Source organism: Pongo abelii, chromosome 18, assembly GCF_028885655.2.
Source record: "Pongo abelii isolate AG06213 chromosome 18, NHGRI_mPonAbe1-v2.0_pri, whole genome shotgun sequence".
In the NCBI taxonomy this organism is placed as follows: domain Eukaryota; kingdom Metazoa; phylum Chordata; class Mammalia; order Primates; family Hominidae; genus Pongo; species Pongo abelii.
The window spans coordinates 69,143,976-69,160,115 of NC_072003.2; the positions used below are offsets into that span (position 1 = coordinate 69,143,976).

At 35.3% G+C, this 16,140-nt stretch overlaps 1 protein-coding gene across 6 annotated transcripts in view; it reads left to right on the top strand.

The window, feature by feature from the left end:
• Nucleotides 1–16,140, top strand: part of NFAT5 (nuclear factor of activated T cells 5) — a 141,375-nt gene that overhangs the window by 78,629 nt on the left and 46,606 nt on the right. For 5 of the 6 annotated variants that reach the window (XM_054533172.2, XM_063717094.1, XM_054533171.2 and 2 more), the window contains 3 exons: nucleotides 6,844–7,402; nucleotides 13,064–13,256; nucleotides 15,445–15,635. In XM_054533172.2, the coding sequence (XP_054389147.1) occupies nucleotides 6,844–7,402; nucleotides 13,064–13,256; nucleotides 15,445–15,635 (943 nt within the window). Of the gene's footprint in view, nucleotides 1–4,641; nucleotides 4,661–6,332; nucleotides 6,395–6,843; nucleotides 7,403–13,063; nucleotides 13,257–15,444; nucleotides 15,636–16,140 lie in introns of those variants that run through there. The other variant, XM_054533174.2, reaches the window with a different exon arrangement.

Genomic DNA, 16,140 nt, shown 5'->3' on the forward strand with positions numbered 1-16,140 from the left:
TCAATAGTGAAGACAAATAGTGCCAGAGACACTTAACCCATCCAATCTCACCCAGGGTATAGGTCGGTCTCGTTTTCAGACTTCTTCATAAGTCTTTCCTTCTTTCTTTCTCTCTTCCTTTCTTTCTTCCTTTCTTACTTTTTGTTTGTTTGTTTCTAAATAGTGGATTGATACTGATTGAAACTAAAACTTTTTATAAAGTTTTAAACTTTACATTAATATTATAAGAAGAAGAAAAGTAGAAAATGAAGGTTGGCATGTAAGGTGTTGACAAAGCAGGTTTGCAGCCACTTTGTGTGTTCTAGATATTTCAATCTCTTGGCAACATGAGTGTTGGCCTTACAGTTTTTTTCTCTGAATATCTTTCTTCTTTAATCTGAAAATATGTCCTTGTATCTGGTGACTTATCAGATGAGAACTTCAGAGTTGGTCATTGTTACCAGTAAGAAAAATATAATGCTTAAGAAGAAATAACGAAGGTTGAACATTATGTGTTTTAGATCAGAAATAGTTTCTGGCCAGGCACAGTGGTTCACGCCTGTAATCCCAGCACTATGGGAGGCTGAGGCGGGCGGATCAGCTGAGGTCAGGAGTTCGAGACCAGCCTGACCAACATGGTGAAACCCTGTCTCTACTAAAAATACAGAATTAGCTGGGCGTGGTGGTGCGTGCCTGTAATCCCAGCTACTTGGTTGGCTGAGGAAGGAGAATCGCTTGACTCCGAGAGGTAGAGGTTGCAGTGAGCAAAAATCGTGCCATTGCACTCCAGCGGGGGCAACAAGCACGAAACTCCATCTCAAAAGAAAAAAAGAAGGCCGGGTGCAGTGGCTCACACCTGTAATCCCAGCACTTTGAGAGGCCACGGTGGGCAGAACACAAGGTCAGGAGTTTGAGACCAGCCTGGCCAATACAGTGAAACCCCGTCTCTACTAAAAATACAAAAATTAGCCAGGCGTGGTGGCAGGTGCCTGTAGTCCCAGCTACTCGGGAGGCTGAGGCAGGAGAATCACTTTTACCTGGGAGGCAGAGGTTGCAGTGAGCCAAGATTGCGCCACTGCATTCCAGCCTGGGCAACAGAGTGAGACTCTCTCAAAAGAAAAAAAAAAAAAAAGAAAAAGAAATTGTTTCCAAATATCTTGTTTTTTTTTAATGATTATTTTTTGAATAGTCAATAATTTATTCCTTCTTTGTTCCACTATTTATTCACTTAGCACACTTGCAAAATTTTATGGCTTTTTTTAAACTGGCTTTTTTAGAAAACTCAATTTTGCACAGATGTTGAAAAACAAAATATGTACATATTCAAATGTTAGGGATCAAATTTTAATCTTGGAAGCTTGGAAGTTAAATATCATTTCTGTCATATTTTAAAGCAGTGAAAGGTATTTCTTTTGAGGACTTCAGCAAATATTTCTAATTTCAAAGCTTTCTATTAAAAGTTTTTAGTTCCATATAAAGTATATCTTTTTTATGATATTTTAAGCACTAATATATTATGGTAGTTAAAATAATTTCTAGTTGACAAATCTAGAGCTAATAGTTCTTAAGTTTAAAATACAGTTTAAGCAAGGAGTATATAAAATCTACATGGGTTTCTATAAATGGTATCGTTTAAAATCTTTTTTCAGGCTGGGCACGGTGCCTCATGCCTGTAATCCTATCACTTTGGGAGGCTGAGGTGGGAGGATCCCTTGAGCTTAGGAGTTCAAAACCAGCCTGGGCAACATGGTGAAACCCTATCTCTACAAAAAATACAAAAATTAGCCAGGTATGGTGGCGCACACCTGTAGTCCTAGCTATTCAGGAGGCTGAGGTGGGATGATCGCTTGAGCCCAGGAGGTCGAGGCTGCGGTGGGTTGTGATCGTGCCCCTACACTCCAGCCTGGGCAACAGAGCAAGACTGTCTCAACAAAGAAAAAAAAAAAGAAAAGAAATAAAATCCTGTTTCATCTTTTATTAAATTACAGATTCTGGGGTATTCATATTCCATGTAGACATTATTTAATATCTGCCAGTCTTTGAATCTCAACTATTTTTGAGTATTTATAGTTTCCATCAATTATTAAAAGAAGCCGTATGTACAATTCAAGTTCACCATCGCTACTGGCATTTGGTCTGATAATTGGCTACTGCTAATAGTGGCATATAGACTTAAATACAGGATACTTTACCTATGACACTTACCTGCCTCTTTTAAATTTTAAAATTATTCTATTTAAAATAATCTGACATTATAAATTTCTATAAGTAAATTATAGAATGGTCTATTAATTTTTCCTTCGGTTTGTTGTGCTTTCTGTGGTCACAGAAAATGCTTTAGAAAAAATAAAATTATTCTAGCCCAGGCACAGTGGCTCACACCTGTAATCCCACACTTTGGGAGGCTGAGGCGGGCAGAACACAAGGTCAGGAGTTCAAGACCAGCCTGGCCAATATGGTGAAACTCCGTCTCTACTAAAAATACAAAAATTAGCCAGACGTGGTGGCGGGTGCCTGTTGTCCCAGCTACTCGGGAGGCTGAGGCAGGAGAATCGTTTGAACCCAGGAGGCGGAGGTTGCAGTGAGCCAAGATCGTGCCACTGCACTCCAGCCTTGGCAACAGAGCAAGACTGTGTCTCAAAAAAAAAAAAGAAAAGAAAAGAAAAAGGAAAAAGAAGTATTCTATATAAGTTAGACTATAGGTTCAAAGATAATTCCTTCATAAAAGAAAAAAAATCAATAAAATTTATTCACTTGGCCATGCACCATGGCTCATGCCTGTAATCTCAGCACTTCAGGAGGCTGAGGTGGGTGGATCACTTGAGGTCAGGAGTTCGAGACCACCCTGGCCAACATGATGAAATCCCATCTCTACTAAAATACAAAAATTAGCTGGGCATGGTGGTGGGCACCTGTAATCCCAGCTACTCAGGAGGCTAAGGCGGGAGAATCACTTGAAACCTGGGAGGCAGAGGTTGCAGTGAGCTAAGATTGCGCCACTGCATTCCAGCCTGGGCAACAGAGCGAGAGTCCCTCTCAAAAAAAAAAAAAAAAAAAAAAGAATATATAGACGGGTCAGAATTGCATTCACACTTTAGTTCTATAGAATATCAAGCTGTTTTTTGATATTTTATTTAGTGATACAGTGGTATTCCCAGGAGGATTTGTTAGCACTTTTCTGGGAATGCTTGGAAATGACTAATTAGCATTAGAAATTTAAAATGTTCTGATATCATTATTTTATGTATTTATATTTTAATAGGATATTAAGGATTTTTTTCATGGTAAATTTATGGATATATAAGTAGGTAATTTGGCTATTTATAATTTAAGGAAATAATATTACTAGAGTACTCTCAGTAGAGATAGCAAATAGTTACCTCTAGACTCTTAGTATTTTCCCTGTATCAAATAATGCTATCGTAGTAATATATATTCTAAGTACTTTGAATTATATTTGAATTATATTTGAATATAAAATAATAAAAATTCTTTTATTCTTCAACCTACATTTATTTGCCAGCTTAACTTTAATGTAACTCCAAATACATATCAAATTTTTGGCTTCCCATAAATCAATTTAATAATTTGAATTTTATTACAATGTGGGCACTCTGATAGGTGTTGGGAGGATCTAAGATGAGAAAGATACTGTCAGTGCTTTCGAGATGCTCACAGTTCTTACCCTCCATTTTACTAACTCACATGGCATTATTAATTAATGCACTCAGATCTCTTGCTAACCAGAATGTAATGTTTTGATATGAAAGATTTTATACATCATTATCATCATCAGAGTATCAGTAGTACCATGGTAAAGAATTTTAGGCTGGGTGTGGTGGCTCACGCTTATAATCCCAGTACTTTGGGAGGCCAAAGCTGGAGGATTGCTTGAGCCCAAGAATTTGAGACCAGCCTGGGCAGCATGACGAAACTTTGCCTCTACAAATAATTTAAAAAGTAGCCAGGCATGGTGTTGTGTGCCTGTAGTCTTAGTTACTCAGGAAGCTGAGGCAGGAGGATTGCTTGAGCCCAGGAGATCAAGGCTGCAGTGAGCCATGATTGTGCCACTGCACCATAGCCTGAGCAACAGAGCGAGACTCTGCCTCAAAAAAAAAAAAAAAAAAGAATTTTACAGTTTAAAAAAAATTATTTCATTTGTCTTAAAATGAGTAGAATCTTTGCAATTGAGGTACACTTTAAAAAGTAATATTTTTCAGTTAAAAGATGCTTACTATTCTCTTCTGACAGAGTTAATATTTTCAGTGTCATAGTTTTGTGCTAACTTTAATAAGTATGCCCAGGATCAATCCTGCAGTTGTGTACACACAATCATGTGTTAGCTGTCCATGGAAAATGTATAGAATATTTAAATTTGTGTAGGATATGATATCACAGTTTGGCATACTTACCCTAGAGCACACACATATGTATGACTGTTAAATCAGTTGGGTTTTATAATCATTACGGTTTTGATATTTGCTAAGATTTGCAAGATAAAATTTTTTACCTCAGAGAACAAGACAAGGTTATATCGTGCATATTAAATTCATAATACCATATAACTTGCTTTTGGGTTCATGATTGCTTTTCACCTGTACTTTCCATCTGTCATGAACAGGGATCCCTGAGATGTTCATACTCTGCATTCTCATGTGCATGATCCTTAGATTTAAAAAGGGTGAGTGGGAGAAAGCTGCTTTATAGAAATATAAGTTCACAGCATTCATGTTTTGTGTGTTCCACTGCAAATATTGCATGCTGCATACTTGTATGCTGCATACTTGTATTTCTTTGAAAATGAAGAACATAGGCTCATAAGTACACAAAAAATTAGTTTCGTTTTTGCCAATAGTTGGAACAGATGGAGGAATGTTAGATGTAATACTTTTTCTATTTTTTCTAAAATGAATTCTGTAGTATTTTTCAAAAGACAAGGAAAAAAATTATATTTAAACTCAAAGTGGCTACAAATCAGCTCCTAAACTGTCACTGACATTAGCATATAGATTTTGTAGTTTTTACAAACTTTTTAAAATATTTATTTACTAAGAAAACATTGCATTAATGCATGATACAAAATTGATAAGTTTTCCTTTAAATTGGAATGCAGTTTAAAGTGACTGAATTTTCCAATTTCAGCTACTGCATTTGAGAAGGATACATACTGGAAAATGGAACTGGTATCATCTAATTTCTTTAGGCTCCTTCACTTACGGATAGTTGGGAAAAATCTTTCCATGTGGCCTTATATAGATCATATTCTTGATGACTAATATTAATTACTGTGCTTTTTAGCCTTGACAGCAATGAAGAATTCTGGGTGGATATAGTTCATTCAGATAATTTAGGTGTACTTTAAATACATGTTTTCAATTGAAAAAACAGATCTTTGGCACTTGGCTTTTAATTATGTAAACATTGACATTCTTACATTTTGTTCTTTATATTATAATTGATGTGTATGTTGCAATTCCAGTAACTGCACATACAGTTTTATCATACACTTTAAAACAGTGGCATACTTGGTCATAGATACAAATTAATTTTAGATTGAAACATATCTTTGTCTGTCACATTACCTATTTTTATTTTTGTGTGTGTATATGATGACAAACCTTTCCATATTGTGAACAAGATAAAATGATATCTAAAATGTTAGTCATGACAACTTCCAACCTTAGCAATCAGTGCACCTCTGAGGTTATGCTGTTAAGGGCTAAAGTAATAGTATTTTCAGTGTGCTATTCTGCCAGTTGCCACACATGCTGAAAAGATCTACTTAAATCTTTCTTGCTAAGCATAATAGATAAATAGTTTTATAAAAAATATTAATTCTGATGCTCTCCAGAGATTTTTATGCTTAACTATTTTCTGTTAGATTTCACCCAGTAAAATTTACCATTGTTCTTATATTGGAAAATTCCCTTACTAGTCACAATCAACCAGGCCCTTTAAAAAGAGAGAAAATGGACAGCTCTAACCAATTGTCAAGCATGTAATCAGGTACTTTATTAAGAGAAATCCATCCATTAATCAGTTCTTCCTTTGCTTTTCATTATGTCATAAAGGATGGATTTATTTTAGAGCTTATGGTTTTGAACTACCACTTCCAGCTTCTGGAGACCCAATGATTAACTTGCTTATCTTCTACAACCCAGAATGTTCCAAATCAAACCTTTTTCGTCTTGATTCTCCTAGATGTTACAACAAATCGTAGTGACAATACCAGTTCCATTTTGCCTCCAATTCAGTTGATTATATATTTTTTCTATTTATTTCTCATTTTATAATTGATATCTGGAATAATCAGCAGCTCTTTTCTCATTTATTTTCTCATATTTTTATTCCAGGATTTGCCTCTGAAGCAGGGAGTGTCTGCATTAAAAATGACCTGTAGTTCTCTGCTTCATAGGTTAGAAACTTATTTTAATATTTTGTGGCTAAGCACAGTCCCACTTTTCAAATTCTATAATGAATTATTTAATTGGCATTGAATGTGGACCACAAGCATATATTTCATATTGGGGTTTTCTTTATTATTTTAAATGATTAAAATTCAATAGAATGTCCAGCTGAGGCAATAAAAGCTTTATTTTTGCTTTACAGCTTAAAACATTAAATGAGATTTTAAAAATCTATTGATTGTAACACAAGTAAAATAATGCTATTTGGGCATTTTTAAAAATTGCATTTCTTAGGCCTTATATTGCTTGAAGCATTTATATTCTAAAACGTAACCAAATTCTGACTATTCATTTTGGGGAAAAACAATCAGTTCACAAATCACATTTTCAATGGGACTGCTAGCCAGCATAGGTGAAAACATGTATAGTGTATTTACTCTTGAATTGTACACTGCAGATGCTTCTTCAGCTCCCTCCTCTTCCTCCATGGGCGGTGCTTGCAGCTCCTTTACCACCTCTTCCAGCCCTACCATTTATTCTACCTCAGTCACCGACAGCAAGGCTATGCAAGTGGAGAGCTGCTCCTCAGCCGTGGGGGTAAGTAACAGAGGGGTAAGTGAAAAGCAGTTAACCAGTAACACAGTTCAGCAGCATCCATCAACACCGAAGAGGCACACAGTCTTGTACATCTCACCACCACCTGAGGACTTGCTGGATAACAGTCGGATGTCCTGCCAGGATGAGGGGTGTGGATTGGAATCTGAGCAGAGCTGCAGTATGTGGATGGAGGATTCCCCCTCCAACTTCAGTAACATGAGCACCAGTTCCTACAATGATAACACTGAGGTACCTCGTAAATCACGAAAACGAAATCCAAAGCAGAGGCCGGGGGTCAAACGACGAGATTGTGAAGAATCTAATATGGATATATTTGATGCCGACAGTGCCAAAGCACCTCACTATGTGCTTTCTCAGCTTACCACGGACAACAAAGGCAACTCAAAAGCGGGAAATGGGTTGGTATTCACATTTTTTAAAATTCTATCATCATTATGCAAAACAAACAAACAAAAAAACATTCCCAATTTTTCCTAATTGCTCAGCTCAAGTTTGCATATAAAGCAACAGTGCTAATTTTGTCATTGAAATACATTAAAATTTTAACTTAAAATTACCAACTTTTACTAGCTAGAAAATAAAATAATCATAGATTCTAGCAATAGATATCTTACTATCAGTATAGTTAGGTAGTAGAAAATGAAAATAATCTGTTTTGAAATAACTTAAATTTCAAATGAATTTATATTTTAAAAGGACTTAAAAATATTTTTACTCAGCCAGGTGCGGTGGCTCACGCCTGTAATCCCAGCACTTTGGGAGGCTGAGGCGGGCGGATCACCTGAAGTCAGGAGTTCGAGACTAGCCTGACCAACATGGTGAAACCCCATCTCTACTAAAAATACAAAAAAAGTTAGCCGGGCATTGGGGCGCGTGCCTGTAATCCCAGCTACTCGGGAGAACTGAGGCAGGAGAATCGCTTGAACCCAGGAGGCAGAGGTTGCAGTGAGCCGAGATCACGCCACTGTACTCCAGCCTGGGCGACAAGAGCGAAACTCCATCTCAAAAAAAAAAAAAAGAACTAGCAATGTAATGACTCCATCCAAAACAACTCAAACAGTCTCTAAGAGCTGTGTTCTCTTTCACATTGTGTCCTCATGTGGTTTACATTTTTTAGAGGATTTTAGACTTAATTTTTTTCTCTTTAATTAATGAAAACAAGAAAAAACTGAGAGTTTGATTCTCATCATTTAGATTCATGTATCATAAGCTTTTTTCCTTTGATACTAATACATTGATTGTACAGAGTCAATATTTTTTTTAAATCACTCATTTTTTTTCTGTGATTCTGGGTTACTTAGTTAGAGGGTGATGAAACAGGATCATGGTACATGTTTGAGTTTTCTTTCATCTCTGCCAGTCACACTACCCACTAATATAGTTCAATAGCTATGTTACAGAATATTCACTGCTATAATGCAGACTAGTATGACTTTTAATTCCTTTAGTAATTTTATTGTAATATTTAATTGCTAGACTTTTAAATTAGATTTTTGTATAGTACATTCAAAATAATTTGTTAAAATTTAACTCGCTAGGACCCAGCATCTCCTACAATTTCAGTTTTACACAAAAAGTGATCAAGAAGCTTTAGATTGGTTTACTACTTGATGACATCACTGATCTTTTTTTGGTTAAAAATTCAGTTGAATATTATAGAGAATATTCTTAATATATATTAAACTTGCCCTTAAGCACTCCCTCACTGCATTTTAAAAAGTAATATCTACCCTTTAAGCAATAATTACTCTACACTGCTTCTTTACCTCCTTTGGGGTGATGTAGTTAAATGAAAATGAATATTTAAATGCTTTTCAGTTTTAGAAAGTCCAAATTAGTAAATTACCTAAAAGAAAATAAGATATACTCTTTCCTAAAATGTTGCCATTTAATAAAATCAATAATTTCAGAACATAATATTTGTAGAACTATTACTTATAAACTAAGGCTCTGAAATGTAATGAATACGGCAGGTAAATACTTAGGTAACTGTGATAGTAACACAGATCTGAAAGTCTCATGAATATCATTTAATTACATATGTGTGTTTATTTGTGCTTTAGTGGAGAAAGTCTTTAATATAAAGTTCCAGAGACAAATTTTCATTTTTATATCAAAATGAATGTTGAAGGTTCAAATTTAGAGCAAATAGAATTTTTACTTATGGCTAGTAAACACAGTGATTTGCAGTTGCTAATTAAATATCTTGACCTTCATCTTTTCTGCTACTTTTGTATGATAGCTGTATCTTAGAAATGATTTGAGGTTACCCAGGGAAAGTATAATGACATTGGTCAAGACAGACTCTTTCATGAAATAATTCATGGAGCAGAAATTCCATCAAGCAGAAGAAATGTCCAGCTTCTTAGGTAATGAAAAAAATATTTGAAAGTAGTATATGGAAATGATGGAAGAAGTTTAAAATTGGAATTTATAACAACTATATTGAGGAAAGGATGAAACCATACCTAAATATATAGAAAAATAGGCCTTAAAAATAATTTTTCAGAGCATGTCAAGCTAAAAGCCTGTATTCTTCAACAGTGAAAAAAATCTTAAAATGTTTTGAGATAAGGATATAGCCTTAGATCTAATGTGCCATAAAATTGCAATTTATATCATACTAAGTATTTAGAAAATGTACTTTAAAATGTATACAGCAGTTTATTGATCTTCAAGATACCACATAGAAATCTGATAGCTTGTAGATGAAAATAGCATTTTTATATGACTAAAATGTTAGAGTCTAATTAGAGAATAAAACCATTAAAAAAAAAAGCTTAGTATTTGAATATTCCTAGCCATATCATTCTTAAATTTCTCAACTAAATGTCCTGAGAATCAATTGCCCCATGTCTCTGTACATGTACAGATATTTCTGTAAGTTAAGATAGGATGTCATCTGGATGTGAAATCTACTTTAGGCTTTTTGTAGTGAAAATTATTTTTTTGACATAGGCCACCAGAAGGATTATGTGGCACAAATAAATTAGAATGTCATTTTAAGACTTCTGAATAGAATATGCCATGATGGTGGATTTTCCTTTTTGGTTGTCATTTAGAAGTAAAATCCCATGTAACTGACTGCTACTTTATTTTTTCTTAAGCCATCATGCCTTAAAAATTAGTAACTTGACTACGTTTCTAAGCATTAGTGGATGTTTTCATGGTTTTACATGTCTATACATCTCAATATGTATGTATTCCATTTTTACATTTTAGAAAATAAAGATAGTTTTAAGGACTTCTAAAGTACCATTTTAGAAATTGCTTAATTACATATGATATTCTTTAAGCCATAATGTGTATACTCACTCAATAGTCTTCATCCCAAGTGAGATCATTTGTTTTGCTAGACTAGTAAAACTCATTTTCATTTATTTGCCCTTATAAATATTAGCTTGACTAGCATAAGTGAGTATAAAAACATGTCTTGCCAAGTTAATCGATATGCTTTACGAATTTTCCTTGTATTTCAAACTAAAATTTTCCCTTTTCTATTATAAAATTGATAGATATGAATTACAAATATTTGAAAAATACAAGAAAACCTCATAATCTAGTCACTCAGTAAATCTGCTGTTATCATTTTGCAGTATTTTCTTTCATCTCTTTGTATGTATATTTGGGGGATATTTCTACATAGTTTCGATAAATGAATATTTTTACTTTAAGATTAGTATAAAACAGAATATCATAGACTTTCATGTGTGAGGAACTGCGCACTAGTTAGACCAAATGTTTGAATCTGTACCCAGAATGATGAAAAGAAAAACAGGGTTTACTGCCCATTGTTCTAGCTTCAACTTGATACTTATGTTCATAGAATTTATTCTTCCAGGGCCTTTTAAATGACTTGCACAAGTAATCTTTGATTTACTTATGTCAAATTTACACGAATGGCATTCCTTGTCCAGTTAGGACCTTTCTCATCTTAGGTGTTTCTCATCTTAATATTACAGAAGCTCCTTTATCCCTCTGCTTTCCTTTCTTTGTCCCTTTCTTCTTATTTGCCTTCATCAACAAACATTTCTTCAGCACCTGTTATGTTTCAGGAACTGTGCAAGGTTCAGGGAATATAAAGATGATTAAGCACAGTATTGCACCTTGAGAACTTTTCCTCTTATCTATCAGTCTTACTGAATTCCTGTGCTAGTTTCATTCCTTCTTTGCTCCATTCTTTTGCCTCTTTCCTAGCCAAGGGTTCAACCTACTCCCCATTTACATTGAAGATAGTGCCTTTCCTCACTTTGTTCTTGATGATTGAGGCAACAACTTGGTTACAGCTGGAGGGGTAAACATTAGAGCCAGGTTTAAGCCTGCTTAGCTCCTCTGTGTTTGAAGTCATAATATTCCTACTGGGATCTGGTTGCTTTTAGAGGAGATTTTTCTTCACAGTCATCTGGCTCCTGGATCTTCGATGTGAGTCAAAACTTAGGACTAGGAGGGTCACAGAGAAAGCTATGACCCTGACTTTATTTAAAAACGTATGTGAATTTTTTCTTTTTTTTTTTGAGATGGAGTTTTGCTCTTGTTGACCAGGCTGGAGTGCAATGGCACGATCTGGGCTCACTGCAACCTGCACCTCCTGGGTTCAAGTTATTCTCCTGCCTCAGCCTCCCGAGTAGATGGGATTACAGGTGCCTGCCACCACTCCCGGCTAATTTTTTGTAGTTTTAGTAGAGACGGGGTTTCACGATGTTGGCCAGGGTGGTCTCAAACTCCTGACCTCAGGTGATCCACCCCCCTTGGCCTCCGAAAGTGCTGGAATTACAGGTGTGAGCCACCACACCATTGCTCAGAAGGAAAGATAACTAACAATATTGTTTTTACTTATTTTTATTATGTATTTGCAGTGCTTCAACTATTTTACAGATTAAGTATGTTTGTCTGAATTCATAGTAACCACCATTTGGGATACTGTTTTTCTTTGAACATACATTCCACCTAGCAAATGCATTATAAATAAATGTTAAAAAGCATAACTAAAAAAAATAAGGGCCAGGTGCAGTGGCTCACGCTTGTAATCCCAGCACTTTGGGAGACCGAGGCAGGGGGATCACCTGAGGTCAGGAGTTCGAGACCAGCCTGGACAACATGGTAAAACCCCATCTCTAACAAAAATATAAAAATTAGCTGGGCGTGGTGGCACATGCCTGTAATCCCAGCTACTTGGGAGGCTGAGGCAGGAGAATCACTTGGACCCAGGAGACAGAGGTTACAGTGAGCTGAGATTGTGCCACTGCACTCCAGCCTGGATGACAGAGTAAAACTGCCTCTCAAAAAAAAAAAAAGGTAGAATGCTGGTGCTGTGAAGCCCAGATTGTAAAAATTTTTATTGAGGGCTTTAATTACTTAACTGATCACAAATAAAAATAATCTGAAAAATCGCACTCCTAGAAAAGATTGTTTAGAGTAAAGCTAATTTCCCAATAAAAATTGAATCGCTAATTTTTTATATAATTTCTTCAGTTTGGTTTACTGAGAAGGATACTCAAAAGAATAAGCTACACATACCTTCATTTGGTTTGTAGGCCATTTTGTATGGGGGTATGTAGGGTTTTTGGGGATTTGTTTTTTGTTTTTGCTACCCTCACTTTTTTTCTTTTACTTTACGGTTAAAAAATAACAGTAGTTAATCTTACAGCTTTATACAAATTTTGGAATTTATATATGGAATGCATACATGGAATTTTTAAATCTTAGTTTGACTGAAGTACAATGTTAAAGGTTATAGTGACATTAACTATTCTTTCCTGTTAGTCTCAGTTTATTGCACTTAATCTTCCTTCCTCCCACCACTCATACACATTCATTTTCTTTTATGTCAAATGTACTTTCTTTTATTTTTGCATCATATAGTAAACTTTTACAAAATCTTTTTAAAGATACTTCACTCGTGTATCTTCCTTTAGGCAATATTTTATTTTGCCAGCAAGCTAAATAGTTGTTTTTACTATTATTGCCAGTTCTGTTTCTTCCTTTGTCTTAATGGCTTTTATTTTTTAATCAAAAAACTCTTTTTGATACTTTCTCCATGTTGTGCTTTGATTTCTCAGAACATTGGAAAACCAAAAAGGAACTGGAGTAAAGAAGAGCCCTATGTTGTGTGGACAATATCCTGTTAAAAGTGAGGGAAAGGAGCTGAAGATAGTTGTACAACCTGAGACACAGCACCGAGCTCGGTACCTGACTGAGGGCAGCCGCGGCTCAGTAAAAGATAGAACACAGCAAGGCTTTCCTACAGTAAAGGTATTTACTTTATTTATCATTTTAATTTTTAGTTAAAATGTAAAGGGGAATGAGAATATGTCCTAAAAAGTAAAATATTTTCAAATCATGAATTTTCTTCCCTCATATTTGATATTTGAATTAGATTCATCCCAAACTTTATATTTAGAAAGAATTTTTTTTTTTTTTTTTTTTTTGAGACAGAGTCTTACTCAGTCACCCAGGCTGGAGTGCAGTGGTGTGATCTCAGCTCACTGCAGCCTCTGCCTCCGGGGTGCAAGTAATCATGCCCCAGCCACCTGAGTAGCTGGGACTACAGGTGTGTGCCACCAGGCCCAGCTAATTTTTGTATTTTAGTAGAGTCGCGGTTTTACCATGTTGGCGAGACTGGTCTCGATCTCCTGATCTCAAGTGATCCTCCTGCTTTGGAGGAAGAAATATTAAAGTGAATTCAAAGAAATATAGTAGAAATTATTAAGAACTTTGAAAATAAGGTTTTTGAGATGGTTATAGTAATCAAAACTATTGGACTGAGAAAAGACTTGATTAATACTTAAGGCTTCTGTTTAAGAAATGGGATATTATTTGCCTCCACTCAAGTACAGGAGGAAAGAAGGAAATGAGAAAAAAAAAGAAATGAGGTATCAATTGAGTCTTAATTTTTTTTAAAGTTGAGACTAAAAGTTAAAAGGGACTTAAATTTTAGCACCTAGGATATCTTGGTATAAAGAATATTTGTCTTTGAAGACAAACCTCAAAAAAATGGGAGAATGGGGAGAGGACTTAACAAGAGTCCTTACCCCTTGCAAAATACTAATGGGGGGAATTTTGGCTAGTCACACGGTAGATTCTTATTAAATACAGTTTGTATAAATATGTTAGTTGAACAGTATTTTAAGTTAGGAGTAGAGGTGGACCGCCTTTGATTTTATACTTGAATGAAATTATGATTGAAACTCTGGATCAATCAGGAAATGTGTCTGCCACCATTTATAAGGTTGGTTAATAGTCATGTGTACAATATCAAGCCTACCCTTCTTCACTACGTACTACCTTAACCCACACCCAATCCTTCAATCCCAGGACAGGTAACAGGCAAGTGAGAAATTTATGTTATGCTTTGTGTAAATATTTGTCTAGCCAGATATTTTGGTAGTTTGGTCATTATGTTTAACCTAATTGCCCTGACTTTAAGTTATGTTTTGTCTAGTTAGAAGTATTGTTAGATTAATTGCTTAACTATGATAGGGAATGAATTGACCTTAAAAGTTTGTTTAATCATTCATTCAAGAAATACTGCACTCCTCCATATGCCAGGCACTGTTCTAGATTCTGCTGACCAGCAGTTTGACTAGTTTGCTTATTTTCCTCATTATGATACCATTTTATAGAGATATAGCTGTACTGGAATAGAAAAGATGTGTGAATTTTTTAAGCACTTTGTTTGGCATGCATTGTACAATTTACTTTGTGATTTTCTGCATTCTATATTAGGAGCTTCAATGTTTAACTATAAGCCTTATCAAGAATCAGGACTGGAAACATTTGTTCCCAAATGCTGTTTTAAATATTTATTTATTTTTCAGCATACAAATTATAATTTAATTTATGAAGGCTTGCTAGAGACCTGTAATGATCCATAGATCCCCGTTTGAACTAGCAGTCTCTCAGATCATAATGTTTTGTCCCAGGATTTAATGATGTTATATATATGCATCTAGTCCGTGAAAATGAGCTTCATTTCCTTGTTATTCATACAGCTGCACTCATACTTTTCTACTCAAGTAGCTTTAGTAGAATAAAAATTCGGTATATGTACTCTCATTTGATGATGATGATGATGCCACTAACAGTTTTGTGAGTTTTTCCATTAGTTATGGTGGTAGGTCCTGAGCAACCCAAATGCTGCCTGAAGTACTGTGCATTCATTCTCATCTGCTTGTACAAATAAATTGTAAATGATAATTTATCATCTAACATCTAAATTTATAATTTAAGTATAGTTAATACAGAATTAAAACTATGACTGACTTCAGGAATTTAGCCAACTCTTTTATGAAAATGTTTTATCTCTATTTTTCTTGAAGATTTAAATATTTTTAAATGTAATTCAGTTACAAGTATAGGATTTGGTCTTAAATATTTGATTTTATAATTAGATTATTTGAAATGCTAATTAGTGTTTCTGTTGCATGTTTTCTGGTTTCAGCTGGAAGGCCATAATGAACCTGTAGTGTTGCAGGTGTTTGTGGGCAATGACTCTGGACGAGTGAAACCACATGGATTTTATCAGGCCTGCAGGGTAACTGGACGAAATACAACTCCTTGCAAAGAAGTGGACATTGAAGGCACTACTGTTATAGAAGTCGGCCTTGATCCTAGCAACAACATGACACTGGCGTAAGTACTTAGTAAGAATTTTTCATTATATATTACACTCTTGTGTTAGGCAGGAGAATTGTTCAGTTTCTAATGTATAGAAGATTTTTTGAGTATTTTATTAAAATGTTTTAAATATTATGAATAAAAAAAGACATTACTTCAGAATGGTAATGGGTTAAAATGAACTCTTTTACCATTTGCTAAAGAATTCCCATGGTTGGGCCAGGTGCAGTGGCTCATGCCTATAATCCCAGTGCTTTTGGAGTCTGAGGCTGGTGGATCACCTGAGGTCAGGAGTTAGAGACCATCCTGGCCAACATGGCGAAACTCTGTCTCTACTGAAAGTACAAAAATTAGCTGGGCGTGGTGGCACGTGCCTGTAATCCCAGCTACTTGGGAGGCTGAGGCAAGAGAATCACTTGAACCCAGGAGGTGGAGTTTGCAGTGAGCCAAGATTGTGCCACTGCCCTCCAAGCTGGGCAACAAAGCGAGACTCCATCTCAAAAAAAAAAAGAAGAGAATT